At 38.7% G+C, this 15253-nt stretch overlaps 1 protein-coding gene across 5 annotated transcripts in view; it reads right to left on the bottom strand.

The window, feature by feature from the left end:
* LOC119772738 (kinesin-like protein KIF21A) overlaps nt 1-15253 on the bottom strand; it is a 109334-nt gene that overhangs the window by 10301 nt on the left and 83780 nt on the right. For 3 of the 5 annotated variants that reach the window (XM_038269328.1, XM_038269329.1, XM_038269330.1), the window contains 7 exons: nt 12331-12456; nt 8526-8662; nt 7709-7883; nt 4338-4502; nt 1845-1962; nt 1572-1742; nt 1187-1386 (listed from right to left, as the gene is read on the bottom strand). In XM_038269328.1, coding sequence (XP_038125256.1) covers nt 1187-1386; nt 1572-1742; nt 1845-1962; nt 4338-4502; nt 7709-7883; nt 8526-8662; nt 12331-12456 — 1092 coding nt within the window. The remainder of the gene's footprint in view (nt 1-1186; nt 1387-1571; nt 1743-1844; nt 1963-4337; nt 4503-7708; nt 7884-8525; nt 8663-12330; nt 12457-15253) is intronic. The other 2 variants (XM_038269331.1, XM_038269333.1) reach the window with 1 other exon arrangement.

Genomic DNA, 15253 nt, shown 5'->3' with positions numbered 1-15253 from the left:
AATAGTGGTTTCAGCCAATACTGAGTAGGTTATTCAAGCCAGACCTGGCCAGCCGCGCGGGTTTGCTGCATTCATATGCTAATTAGGGCCATTAGTACAGCTGATCGCTCTCCACATACGTCACGGTACGTTTTCGACAATTTGTGGCACGACAAACGCGGACAAGCACGGGTTGCAAATTGTCGGAAACTGACGAAAATCAGGCAGATCTGCGGGAGTTTACGGGGGTTTACGGGGACGAAAATCTCACTTTTCATGCAGTGTATGATATGAGGTAAAGGGCTGGTTATCCTCCCGCAGCAGTGTGTCGCAGTGAGGTTGTTGCAGATATTGTTGACTTATGCCCAATATTAAAGCGTGTTCTGCAATATGTTATTCCACACCATAACGCCAGAGGGACAATCAGGAACTAGCTGTGGGTCTAGATACGGCCGAGGTGGTGAAGAGGTGGGGGAAAGTTTGTGTGACAATGGAGGGATGTGAAGGCGAAAAAGAGCGGGGAATTAGGTGGAAAAAGGGTCCCAGCGTTCTCGCGCACCTCTCTCTTCTAGCTGATCCAACTTCATGAGTCGTTTTCTGCAATTGCGGCCATACAGACAAAACAAGCCGGTAAGGTACCAAACAGGAAATACGCATAGTGTAGAGCAGATGTAGATTTGACCAATCAGAGGCCTCCTGCCGTCAACTACAATTTTGGAGAGGTGCAGCAGAGTGTCTGTGGAGGGGGCGGGGCATATCTGCGTTCACAGCGACACACACGCTGACGACCTGGTTTCTGAGTATAAACCGACCTTAAAACCTCTCACTCCGTAAACTTTTTCCTAATGGTTTCAAATTTTGTGAAATAATTACCAAAAGTATCGGGTCTGTCACATGTCTGCCTTTATTTTGAATGAGCTGAACACCTTAACAACCTCACCGTGTGTGTTAGGTCCATCTAAACACTATCAAGGCAATACTTGATGGATATAACCCTTTTTTATGATGATCAAAGGATTTTTGGTATCTTTTAACCATACATTATAATCTTTCTATGCTCCTTTAACTCCAAAGCAAATGGTTTTGTTTTTTTTTATGAAACCCTCTGGATAAAAAAGGGGAGCATTTCAGTGCATCAGAATATTAAATATTAAAGGTGCTGTATGGGAACTATAGACCGATTACAGGCTGTGTGTGCTGGACTTACTCAGATGCTGTGAACAGGTGGCTGCTGTTCGTAGCGATGCTGTTAATGGGGCTCTCATGACCCTTAAGCTCCCCCAGGGGCCCCAGTGTGTCCGTGTGCCAGAGCTTCAGCACCCCTCCTCTGCAGCCACTCAGCAGTGCCGGGGAGCAGGGGACGATGCCCAAGGCGCAAACCCAGTCACGGTGAGCATTGGGGACTTGCTGTGAATGACAATGACACAGATTTTATTAATCACTGTAACTTGAGACATTTGAAAAGAGGTTGGATGGTTTAACTTGATGGGAAACCGTCACAACTAAAATATTTTAAAAAATTACATTAATCTTACACGATAAAATTAGATTAAGACATCGAGAAAAATTTATCTATGCATTTGTTTCTGCACCTGCAGCAAATCTTTGCGATCCAGATCCCACTTTTTGATTCCATTGTCCCGAGAACCGCTGAAGAAATTGTCCCCCTGGACCACCAGGGACTCGATGCCATCGTAGTGGGGGGGCTCAAAGTTGTGCATAGGGCTGATGGTCCCCAGAGAGCCTTCACTCACATCAAACAGCTGCAAGAGCAGGAGGCGTGTTTGTGATAACAAAGAAAATAAACCTGCTGTCAGAAAAAAGACCAAAAATCTTCATGTGAACGGCAAAGGGAAGAGACCCACCTTAATGTAATGGTCCTTGGACCCGGTGATCACCAAGTCTTGGTTGCTTCCAGACTGATCCACGGTCAGACACATTACAGGACCCAGGTGACCCGTTAGTTTTCCAGTGGAAGCGAATCTGACCAAGAATTAAACATATGAAAACTTCACTGTTCCTCCCAAAAACTATGCGAGGACGTCTCATCACAGAACAGATGATGATGATGAGGATGTCATGGCTACAAGGAGGATGTTTCCCATTGCAAAGTGAAATCTACGGAGTGAATTTTGTTCCAGTATTGTTGAAAGCAATAAAAGGTTTTGTAGATGGACATTTGGGAATAAAATGCAATCTAAGATTAGCCTTTGTCAAAAGAAAAACAAAGAAAAAAAACAAAAAAAACAATAGTAACTTTGCTTTTCACATATTTGTTAAGTTTTATTAATGTTTTCATATTATATCCATTTCAAATTTTTTATATTTAATTTTTCTAATTTGACTTTAATAAATGTCTTGTCAAAATGAGTTTTTAAAATTCGATTGCCATTGTCTACACTTCGAGGGGAAGGTTTTCCTCTGGAGTGTGGAACGAAGGCATTTCTATTAGTCTGCTGGACGTTAGCGACAACATTTGGTTAGTAAATGTGTGAGAGTTTGCATTGAACAATATGAGGTAAATGTGATCTATGAAATAATTTGAAAATAGCATCAGTTAAACTTGACCTAAAAGAGTTTGAATATAAAACAGCTAGGAAGTTAGTAGAAAAAGATTTGAAAAATAAAACTTGGGGGGAAAAATGGAATATGAAAAATGATTTGAAAAATTAAAATATGAGAAAAACAACAAAGTAACTCTGAAAACATAATTTTTTTTTAATAATTTTTTTTTTAAGTTTCTTTCCTTTCTTACATTTTACTCTAATTTCCATAAACAAGATTTTTTCTTTTCTTGCAAGAATAATGGAACGAAGTTCACTCCATACAGAGCCAGCTTGTTCCAGCTTGTGAGAAAATGTATGGCTGTTTACTCCCATGGGAAACGACAGAACAGGATATTTTAGTAATTTTACTAAGGCAAAATGACCGTTTTAAACAGAGTTATTTTTTAGGATAAATAAAGTGAGTGATCTATCAAAGCTGCAGCAGCAGGGTAACAGAATTCAATCTGTAGCCTTGATCAACTTCTGTCAAGTTCTCTTAAATCAGCTCATTTAAGGTGCAGTCAGGAGAATATGAGCTTTTTGATAAAGCCTTGCGTGTCAAATGTTCTCCCATTTAGTCACTTTACATGCTCAAATCTCAGTGTATCTTACTGGGATTTTAAGATTAACTGTTTTTTTGTTAAGTAAAGGGAGGTATACTCTTTAAAATTTGCCAAAGAATAATTTGCAGTTTTTTAAAAATCCTTGGGTTGAACTTTTTTATTTAAGAGCAAGCAAAGAAGTGATTTTGTAAAGTTGACAAAGAGGCAATCCAGATGGAAAACCTCCTATTTCTCTTTTTTAGATCCAGTTTTTAATATTTTACAGATCCCATTGTCTTCACCTTAAGCCCGCTAGCATCCGTTCAGACCAGGAGAAATCACTCCACAGCCAACCAATTTGAAAACAGTGCTATTTAAATAACCTGAGAAACAGACGTTTGAAAAAAAAACAAGAAATTTAAAAATATAAAATCTGTACAAATAAAAAAGAAAACGTCAAAGTTAATATTTAAACTTCTGGATTGTTTTTCCTAAATTTCAATTACAAAATATGTTCTTTGTTGGCAACAAGGTTGGGGGAAAAAAAATCTATTCCATATAAACCTTTTCCAATTATCAACTGTATTAAGTCTGGACTTGGACTAGGCCATAAACATTAATTTCCTTTGACCAAATTCCTCCTTAGATGTAATTTTAAGGTTAAATACTCATTTCCTTGTTTACCTGTTAAAATGGAGGGGAATTGCAATCATTTTAAGACACTTTCACTCATTTTTTAAAATCATTTTTGCAGTGAACGCTGATGGAGCCTTATACCTCTCTAAACTGCTTAAAGCAGGAAGGTTTTTTTTTTTCTTTTAACACTTAGCTGCAGAGAGGATTTCTACAACAGACTACCAACATGTGATACATGGATTAATCAACTTGCACTAAAGTAGACTGTAATGATTTGATTCCTAAAATTAAGTTCTGGTAGATTTTATTGAAGGTTTAAGAGCAATGATCTGTTTAGTGTTAATGTAATAAATAAAATCCACTGAGGTTGCTGATTGTGAGGTGAAAACACTTTTCCAGAGCTCTGAACATCTCTAAATGTTAGAGCACACGCCCAGTTTAAACATGGCCTGAGTTAAATAATATTATTTAAAAAGCAGAGATTAAACCTTTACTGTTTGTGCAATAAAAAGCCTGTAACCAACTCTGAGATGAACAATTCTTACAAAACTGGATTAAAAAGTAGTTAATTGTATTCACATGCAATCCTGTTGATCAAGGAATAAACTTTTAAAGGCCTCCATGATCACCTTACCTTCTCAGATCCCACACCCGCACAGAGTTTCCAGCTGCAGCGTACAGCACTATCCCATTGGGATTGAGAGCTATTTGGTTGATCTGGTTTTCTCCTGAGGGGATGGTGACTGTCCGACTTGTACTGGAAGCACAGATGTCCCCGAGGTTGACCTGACCAGAGGACCTGGACACACAGATGGGAACCGATTAATGACCAATATGTTTGATGCACTCTAGTTGCTTTCAGGGGTGGGCAATTCCAGTTCCTGAGGGCCGGTATCCTGAAGGTTTTACATCTTTCCTTTATCAAACACACCTAAAGCAAATGGCTGAGTTACCTCCTCAGTATGCAGTCAGTTTCTCACAAGTCCTCTCAATCAACTAATTACTTGATTCAGGTGTGTTGAACCAAAGGCACATCTAAAAGTTGAAGGATACTGGCCCCCAGGAACTAGAATTGCCCACCCTTGCTTTAGATGGTCTGAAATATCCTGTATAATGAACAGCTGGTCCTTTAAGCGTCTATGAGGTCTGTGAAAGTCATGGAGTGTTTTCCTCAGCTTTGGTGATCTATAGATTCTGCTATAGTTTTCTAGGAGTGAGTCCTATAAATGCAGAATAATCCTGTTCATTAAACATGCTGCAAACTTGAACCTCACCTCAATCCAGCTTCTTATGGAGAGGATTTTGTCCCATTATTGTTCTAAGCAAAAAATAAATTTTGTAAATTGAAATTTGAAAAAAATTAAATCAGGATATGAAATCTGTTTCAAGAGTTTTCACAGATTTGCATAAGTTAATCTCAAATTTGTACTTTTATTTACATCATTTATTTCTTCAAATTAAACATTTTACAAATATATATGCAAAATGCCGTTTAATTAATTAATTTATTTATTCATTCATTAAAAATTTTATTTTTGAAAATTCAGAAAACAAATATGTAAAATATGTTTTATTTATATATATATAATATGAAAAATAAATGTGAAAGACATCTGAAGAAATTTTTTTTTTTAAAACAGCAAAGTTAATCTCAAAACCTAAACCTAAAGTATCATTGCTGGGTTGCTCTTTTTCTCAATTTCAGTTTACAAATGTGATCTTTGTTTCGAGCAATAACAGAACACATTTCAATCCATAGATTTTAGGCACTTGTTCCGTCTTTATACAACTGTCACACAAATTTGGGGCCAAATGTTGAAAAATAAATGTCTAATACACGTTTCTATTTACTGGTTTGGAGTGAATTAACCAGACTTTCCAATGCAGACATTTCGTCAAAAGCCGACGTCCTGCATGGCTGCAATTACCGGTAACAGGAATTTGAGGTCAAAAACTAGCATGGACCACACATCTGAAAAAGAGTGAGGTTCTCAATTAGGGGTGTAAATCACATCCATCATGGCGATTCGATTCAGTATCGATTTCCTGACCCAACGATTCGATTGTTTTCGATACTCAAGAATACACCACGATTCGATTCGATTAATCGATTAATCGGTTAATTTTTTATTATTATTATTATTATTTTTTTTACACCTTACAGGGTAAACAAAGTTTCAAGTTTGAAATAAATCAATGAAAGCTGTAATATCATTATGCATTTTCTTTAGAAACAACAGCAAATAACAGAAGAAAAGTTGCATCAAAAAATACTGCAAAAATACTGCACAATCAGTGTAATGAGTTCAATGCAATACCTTGGCTCCAGAGAAACTGTCCAACATATTTTTTTAGAATGTAATAAATATACTCAGGAAAGAGAGATGTTGTGTAGAGAGTTAGACAGGAATAAAAATAAACTAGATATAAGGGTATTGTTTCAAAGGTCATCTGGGGATGTAGTTTTTGGTAGTATTTTTAATTTTTAAAGAAGAACGGGTATTTTAGGGAGAATATAATAGTTTGTCTGGTCCATACTCCATTCTGGAAGGTGGCGGTAATGCACCTATAAGTTGTTTGCCAACCGCCATTAAAAAAAAGAAGAAGAAGGCTCCAGAGTGTTGACGTCACCGCCCCCTTAAGAGACGCTCCGCTGCACCTCTCCCAGACTGTAGCTGACCGCAAACAGTGCACCAGTCAGGAGGCCGGCTTGTTTTGTTTTTATGACCGAAATTGCGGAAAACAACTCGTGAAGTTTGACCCGCTAGAAGAGCGAGGTGCGCGAGACCGCTAGGACCGCTAGGACCCTTTTTCCACCTGGATCTCCGCTCTTTTTGCCCCATTGTCGCTCCGTCGTCGGACTAAACTCGCCCCCACTTCCTCATCGCCTCGGCCGTATGTAGACCCACAGCGTGTAGCCCAGACCACGCTTCAATACTGAGCATAATTTAAAAATGTCTGTGTGAAGCTTGCTGCAACACACTGCTGTGAGAGTATAACCAGGAAGCGCGGTAGGAGGGTAAAATAGGTTTAGCGGCACCGCAGCACGGGAGGGAGAATTACGCCCAGGAGTAAATGGATAAAAATAGACCGGAGGAAAAAAAAAAAAATGAATCGATTATCTTGCGGACGTGTCGATGCATCGGATCGTCGGCTTTTGGATCGATGCATCGATACAAAACGATTATTATTTACACCCCTATTCTCAATCATGTGTTGCTATTCAGAAACTTGAAGGCGCAAGGTAATTCATAAAGCAAATTTCATTAACAACCTAATACAAACTGCTAAACATGTGCAAACATAACAGCAAACCAAAGAACAGTGGAAAAACAGGACAGATTATTAAGAGAAAGAAGTATCAAAGCTAATAAAATAATAAGAAAAGTAATATAAACTAAAATGGTTAATGATCAAATTAAACACATTTAGACCACTAACTTAAACTAATGTTTAGATGGCTCAGTTTAAGGCTGCTCTAAACAAATATGTTTTAATCTGGTTTTAAAGCCACTGAGAGTTTCTGCAGCTTTTAGGTTTTTTTGAGGAGTTTATTTCAGATTAGTAAAACATGGGAACTAAAAATGATTCTCTATGTTTGGTTCTAGTTCTGCAGAGCAGATCTGATCCAGTGAAGCTCAGAGGTCCGGTTGTTAAACCACTGCCAACTAGTCTGTAATATATTTTGGAGCTGATCTATTCAGTGATTTATAGACTAAAAAGGTATTTAAAGTCTATTCGCTGAGATAGAAGGAGTCACTGGAAGGACTTTAAAACTGGACTGATGTGCTCTACTTTCCTAGTTCTAGTGAGGATGCAGGCAGCAGAGCTCTGGATCAGCTGCAGCTGTCTGATCCACTTTCTAGGCAGATCTGATTTAAGGAGTGCAGATAAGGGGGGCAATTTTTCTTCACAGATGAATAAATGCACTGATATTAAAAGTTTGGATGTATTATTCCTGACTGAAATAATAAACATAGCTAATATTGTAGCTGCTCTACTTACGTCAGAGTCCTGATGCACTTGGCCGAGTCCCTGATGTCCCACACTTTGATGTATGAGGTGGAGACGGTGAAGACTAAGCTGGAGCTGTAGCGCACAGACACCACGTTGTTAGGGTGGCCTCCCAGAGACATTATCTCCTGACCCGTCACCAGATTCCACACTTTACAGGTCCGGTCTGCAAAAGGATCCACATGTGTCAAAGCTGCCATAGCTTAACATCAACAGAGGAAAAAAACTGCTTTAACAGGGTTTATACAGGAATGAATAACTCTAACTTAATGCTTTTTAATGCTCTTTTAATGCTTTAAGAAATAATTTTAATGCCACCAACAGGTCCCGTCGACAGGCTGCAGCCATGTTCCGAATTCCTCGTTTTCCAGCCATTTTTGTTGAAATTTGCTTTTTTCCCCCATTCTTTAGCCTTTTCTCCAACTCAAGCTTCTTTTCCGAACATATGTCATATAATATGTCTGACGAAATTGTTCTTATAATTTCTTTTTTTTTAAATAAAGCATTTCAAATACCACAATAAACACATTTAATGAATTTTAATGCCAATTACGGCATTTAAAAAAATAATAATTAAATGGGTTTTAATGATTTTTAATGACCCGCAGAAACCCTGTTTAAAAATGAATGTCAGAAGGTAATAAAAGTTCAATGGTGTCTCCTCAGAATGAGGGTTTTCCTTTTTAATCCCTGTCAGCCTTCATTTGGTTCTAACTAACTTAGCAACATGTCAGTCAGTAATAAATGCATGGACTGCTGATGAGGGATTTGAAATGTGGAGGCTGGATGGGGAAGCGGAAGCGTTAACCTTTGGATCCAGTGAACAGAAGGTCGTCGGTGCAGTCAACACACAGGACAGCTTTACCGTGTCCCTCCGCCACGTGAACGCACTGCAGCGTCGCCGAGCGGCTGCTCTTAGTGGACGGCACCGGGTTGATAACTCCCCTGGAAAAAAAGACACACATCTGTGAAGATCAGCAAACCGACAGCAGCATGGACTGACGATCAGAGAGGAGAGGAGGAAAATAAACCCATGAAAACATGCAAGGTAACAAAAACAAACTAAACTCCAAGAGTAAAAAACACAGAGCTGGAAAAAACAGATCATTATCTGCTGTGCTGAGAGGAAAGGGACTGAACACACCCAGGCTGGACGAGATTAAACACATTAGCTGGTTGAGTCTGGATCACTGCCACGAAAAGACACCATAGCAGAGAGAAAAGGAACCCTGCTTTAAGAGATATCAAACAAGGCGAAGCAATTAGAGGGAAACTTCACTGAAACATCTTTTTTACAGTTCCCTGTTTTACAGGGTAGTCTTTTATTATATAAGGTCTCTTTTCCACTAGTCCAGCTCCGTTCTGCTCAGTCTCACACACTCTTATCCAAACCTGTTGGTTTTCTATGAGTCAGCCCTTTTTTTAATCTTTTTTATCTGGAATCCCTTTTTTTTTTCACCCCCGACATGGAAAACCTTTGGTGTGATTGTCTGATTGAAGTCATTAAAACATTGCGCCCGTCTGTGTGTCGTTTGCAGGAAGCTGACATCACATGACCAAACACCACGTTTGTTAATACTAGCTTTGTTTTACTTATCAGACCAATATTGACATGCTTAAAAATTATTGATAATAATGCAAATATATTGTGCATCCCTTGTAAAATGTGACATTTTATTCTTTAAAAACCAAAAAGGACCACCATTGAGGGTTGTAATATGTAATATGTAGTAAAAAATTAGCTTTCAGTTTGAACAACTTCAGCTATTGTGGTCCTTAATACTTCTTTACTCAGCTTTTATCCACACTGAACGGTGTAATAAAATTACTCTGTTTGCTACCTTGACATATTGCTTTAATAACTCCCCATGGACCTGCTGATGGCCAGAGGAGGATAACCAAAATATAGTTCCAATGATCTTTTTTTTTTAATGGAGCAAAAAATAGAAAGTTGTCAAAAAAGAAATTACTCAGGTTAGATGACTAATCAAGCACACACTGTAAAAAATGGAAATCTAAATAAGTCTTTTTTTTCTTAAACTAAGTGCATTTGTTCTTGAATTGAGGAGGTAAAAGAGACATTTTGCCAATGGATCAAGACAATTGTACATTTAACATTAGAAAACAATTGGATTGTCTTATTTCAAATGCATAACATCTAATATCTTATTTTAAGAGTAAAAATACTCATTCCTTTGGCAAATCATCCCATTTACCTACTAAAATTAAGGGTAAATACAGTTGATTTAAGACATTTTTACTTATTTCTACATCATTTTTGCAGTGCAAGGTCATTTTTGGTTCATAACATGAAATTTAAGCTTTAAAATTATTTAATCAGACAGAATTATATGCAAATTCTGGTATTTTTCCATGTATATTAGAGATAACATGCATTACAGTAAGCGGGGGGGGGGGGGGGGGGGGGGGTACAGGGGATAAGGAGTGACTGACAGGAGGTGCTGGGCCTTTTTTTCAGGTTTCCCATTGATGAGCTTTGAGGGAAGGCAGCAGGACCGCCGCTTTAGCTGACGCATCGTTAAAGCTGTTCATTATCAGGAAAGAAGAGCAAAAGAAGACTGCAGAAGAACAGATGGGAAACACGTAAGAAGGGATAATGTTACATGGATCCAACATTAGGATGGGCTTTCAGTCAGCACTTGTTTATGAGACACACTTCCCGTTTTATTTAAAGTAAAAAAATAAAAATAAAAAACTATCAGGGAAATCTAACATATTCTTTAGCCTATTCTACATATTAATTGCTGGCGTACAAAGTTCAGGAACATTTTTGAGGTGCAAAACGAACATGTCTGCATGTTCTTCAATGACCTACCGGCTAATAAAAACCTGACTGAAGCCTAAACCCATTCAGATCTCAAATGTTTATTGCACACCAAGAAAAATATCAACGATGACGAATAAGAAATTGGCCCTGAGAGAAGGTCGCAGACAGCTGAAGGCTGGTGCATGTGTAAATGTCATGTTGCAGCCTGGAGGCTTTCTCAAGGCTGGGGTCCTGCTAGCTTAGTGGTCAAAACAAAACAGAAAAAAAAAAGATTTAACTGCATCAATCTGGCCTCAGCAACAACTGGACTGGATCCTTTAATTAACCATCTGGAAGTCAGAGAAAGTTAAAACAACGCATCTTCTGCAAAGCAGTAAAACATTTTCCTGTATTTTCCTCCTCTGGTCTTTCTATGTGGTAAAAAAAAGCAAAGCTAGCTACATTTAACACTGACTAATGAGCCTGAGTGAGAGTGTTAAATGTCATCTCCTCTGCAGAAATCAGTGATATTCAACCATCAGATCCTTCATTGGAAGAAGAACCAAAGCTTTTTAGAGCCTACATTTGTTGCAGGCACATTGATACAGACTTTTCCTAAGTTCTGTGATTGTATACCCAGTGTGTTAAGTAGGTTTTCTGGCACATCTATGTGAGCTGTGTCAAGAAGGTTTGCTGCTCTCTCCTGGTAGCGCTTCCCGATGCTAGAGGCGCTACCAGAGGAGAGGCCAGTACCCCAGGAGACGTGCAGGTGGCTGTAAGAGAAGGACCAGGAGGAGCACTGCTAGAGGTCTGCAAAATGACCTCCAGCATGCCATAAATGTGCATGTGTCTGCACAAACGGTAAGAAACCAACTCCATGAAGATGGAATGAGGGCCTGACATCCAGAGATGGAGGTTGTGCTTACAGCCCAACGCCGTGCAGGACGCTTGGCATTTGCCATAAAACACCTGAATTGGCAAATATGGCCCTGGCGCCCTGTGGTCTTCTCAGATGAAAGCAGGTTCATGCTAAGCGCATGTGACAGATTTGATGGAGTCTAAAGACATGGTGAGAGCGATCTGCAGCCTGCAACATCCTTCAGCATGACATGGCATTTCTTTGGAGGGCTGCACAGTGCTCCATGAGCTCACCAAAGGAAGGTCGTTTACTTATTTAACTTTAAGTCACACTTTCAAATGTCTCATCACAAACAAGGCTGTGCACACTGTGCTGTGGATTTTTGTTGACTGATATCAGGCAGTTTCTATTTCCGGTTGGTGGATTGAGCATCGAAACTAAGAATCAAAAATAAAAAAAATTGATAGTTTCCGGGAGAAATTGAAAGGTTTGAACTTGTTCTGATGGGTCATTGATGCCCAACCCTAAGGACATGTAGACAGGAAAATAACACATTTATTTATAAATATCAAGACAATAAAGTTATGGGTCAATAAAATGGTTTGTAATTAAAAAGGTAGTCTCATAAAATCCAAATTGAGTAAAATTAAGGATTGTGTTTTCAGCTTGAAAAAAATTAAATCTCACAAAGGTTCTAGTGGGTAAAAAGGGTTGCAAAGAGAAAGACTAACAAAGGTCAATTCCTCCCAAAGGGAAAAATATTGATCCGAAAGGAGAACCAGAGGCGGAAAGGTAGCTAATTAAAGAAATATTATGAATCAAAGAAGAGCCATAATATGAAGGTTAGAGAGCAAAGCCTTTCGAAACCCAGGAAACACTTCATGCTTCTCAGAAGCAGGATATGGACAGAAGTATTAGTAGAGTTAATGTTCTGTAGTTTCCCTTTTTTAAGGCTTTGCAGCCAAAATGCTGGCAACAAACTCTTACTGTTTCATCTCCTTGACCTTTGCCCTGTCAGCCGCTGCTTGCGCCTTGTCATAGGTCTTCCTGCGAGAGAGTGGGGACGGCTCTGGGGTTCGCTTCCCAAAACCCGAAACGGTTCTGGAGCCAGAACTGAGCGTTCGATTTGATGCAATATTCAGAAACACAAAGACAGCACCACAAGAATGTTTACTAATGAAAAATCTAAGAAACTAAAAATCCAAACAACATGGAGATGTGCATGCAGGGAACACAGAAACACTGTTACCTGATTCAGTAAGGCCCGATAGAACAGAGGCTCCTTGCCAAGCCCAAGTTTACTAATGAAAACACTTCAGATTTCTTGTCGTAATACAGGAAACAATCGTGTTTCTAGCAGCGTGTGCATTTCCTTAGACAGCATTATGAAGCGCATGGGCACTGGTTTGAGGCGGGCTTAAAAGGAGGGAGCATTCTGGTTAGTATTTTCCTAAGAGATGCACCGTAGACCTACAGTATAGGACCAATGATTAAAAACTTTTTTTAATCCTTTATCCTGACCTTGTCTCATTAAAGGAAAACACAATTCTTAGAAATTACCAATCATTATGATGTCATTGGTATGACTGATCTTACAGAAAGAAATAAGGAAATGCATCATTCAGCATATGGCAAAGGTTAAAGGTAAAACCTAAGCATGAATCATCATCTACATGGTGATTAGAAGTCTTGATTTTCATTAATGGGATACATCATAAATCCAACAGGACAGATCTTCAGTAGTCTTTGTTTTGGATAATTATTGTTTTTAAGAGCTCAAGAAAAACTATGTTCTTCTGAGAAATATAGAAGCCTCTGGGAATATTTTAATAATTAATCTTTAAATAAAAGGTATTTGACAAGATCAATCAGATTTATGTACATAATGTTCATTTTTTCTAATCCACAATATGAAGCATAAATTAAATATTTAAGGCTGGATCCTGAATGTTTGCTCTGATTTTGTTTATTTAATCTTTAAGGAACCACAGCAGTTGTACTGTGGCTACAGACATATAAAGATAAGTGATTTATTCATCTACTAATACACCTTCAGTAGAGTTAAACAAAATTATCTTGTTTTGAAAGTAAGCTTTGATTTCAGCCAAGATTTACTGAATACTAGGGCTGAAACAATCGGATAACTCAAAATTAATAGATAATTTAAAAATTGTCAACTAATTACCAATTGATTAAACATTAACTGCTGTATAGAGACTAAAACATGCCTTTAGCTGATAGAGCGACCCACTTAAAGCACTTATTATACCAAAATTGTAAAAAAAAATATATAAACATTTTGCATTTAAGATGAAACAAATCTTTTTCATCTGTCAATTCGCTCTATCCAGAACACCTCAAGTGGAAACATTTTAATTTCACCTGTTTTAATTTCATAAAAAAATATTCTTTAAGGAACCTATTTTTTGTCGATTAATTGATATAATAATCAAAAGATTAATCGATTTACAAAATAATAATTAGTCACAACCCTACTGAATAAAAAAGAAAGGTCTTAAATAAGCGAAACCTGAATGTTTGGATTTTATCTGAATGAGTTATGCGTTTAATTTCCATGCAGCTGAAGCTGTAAAGCAGAGAACCAGGATTCTGAGGCCTTCCCCTGGAGAACGAGGGACGACCGGCTGGTCGGCTGAGAGCTGCCCAGGCCAGCTTGTGCTGAGAAATACTAAATCATTTTTAAATGAGGTGGAATCTCATAAAAGTAAATATTTACATTCAGCAGACCTTCATCCATCCCTAAAAACATTAAAAGCTTTTTTGGGTCCAATAGAGTGTATTATTTCAATTTTTATTCACAATCTGTTTTGGCTCGCATTGAACCATGGGAAATGATGGGACTAATAGGATATTCCTGATGGATCCTTCAGTTCGGCCTAATGTCCCGTTTGACAGAATCTTTGAAGGATTTGTGGATTGGTTAATCCTTCTGCGCAGCGCTGTGACATAATCAGTCTATGGATGTAGCTTTCAGTGGATGCAGCCCATGAATTGCGACACACTGTGCTGCCTAAACTGCAGTACCTCCGCAACCCACTAGGTGACTAAGCCCTCAGCTACAGACCTCTGTGCTTAAAGCTGAAGTCTGTAAGTTTTTAAAAATCACTTTTTTGTCATATTGGCTAAAACTGTCCCTATGCCCAGACAGCAGTACATGTGATATGTAACCTGTGAAAAAAACTGCTTCAATTGGTCCCGCATACTGCCTGTATTTCAATCTGGAAAGAATAATTCGGGACGAGTCAAAACAACCAATCACAGCCAGAGCAGCGTCTGATGGAGTGTCAATCACAGCCCCCCCTCACCGCTTAACCTGCCGCTGCCGCCCGGCTGCCGCAGTCAGGAGGATGCGCGTGGAAGTCATGGCGGAGCGACAGCCACCAGCGAAAGAGAAACTACCCTTACTGCCCCTGCCGACAACTGCTTACACGGCAAACTTCGGTATAACCAGCATCTTATATCTAGCTGCTTGAAGGTGAGTGTTATCGCTCTTACAGGTTCACACTCCATGCTGCGTACGCTGCTTGGACGCTTCTGGTCGCATGCGGTAGCCGCGCAGTTGCTGTGAGAGGGGTGGAGCTTGGAGGTGGGGCATGAGTGAAGCAGAGAGGGTGGGGGAGTGGCGTGAAACCTGTTTTTCTTCAAATTTTCAGTCGAAGTCTGCTCTCTTCTCAATGTTACAGACTGCAGCTTTAACGCCAACAAAAGCTAAAAACAAAATTTTAAGCTTTATCCTGTCTTTTTCTTCTACATTTCAATCAATAATTCAATTTATGTGAGATATATAGTCAAATACAGTGGTTAATTATTTTCAAATGATCTTGCATAAAATTTTGGGGAACTTTGCACTATTTGTATATTTTCAGCTCAAACCTTGATAATAAATCAG

This window comes from Cyprinodon tularosa, unplaced genomic scaffold (genome assembly GCF_016077235.1).
Source record: "Cyprinodon tularosa strain WSP-4 unplaced genomic scaffold, ASM1607723v1 ctg728, whole genome shotgun sequence".
In the NCBI taxonomy this organism is placed as follows: domain Eukaryota; kingdom Metazoa; phylum Chordata; class Actinopteri; order Cyprinodontiformes; family Cyprinodontidae; genus Cyprinodon; species Cyprinodon tularosa.
Note: the sequence above shows the minus strand (reverse complement) of the source record. Positions and strands in the feature narration are given on the sequence as shown.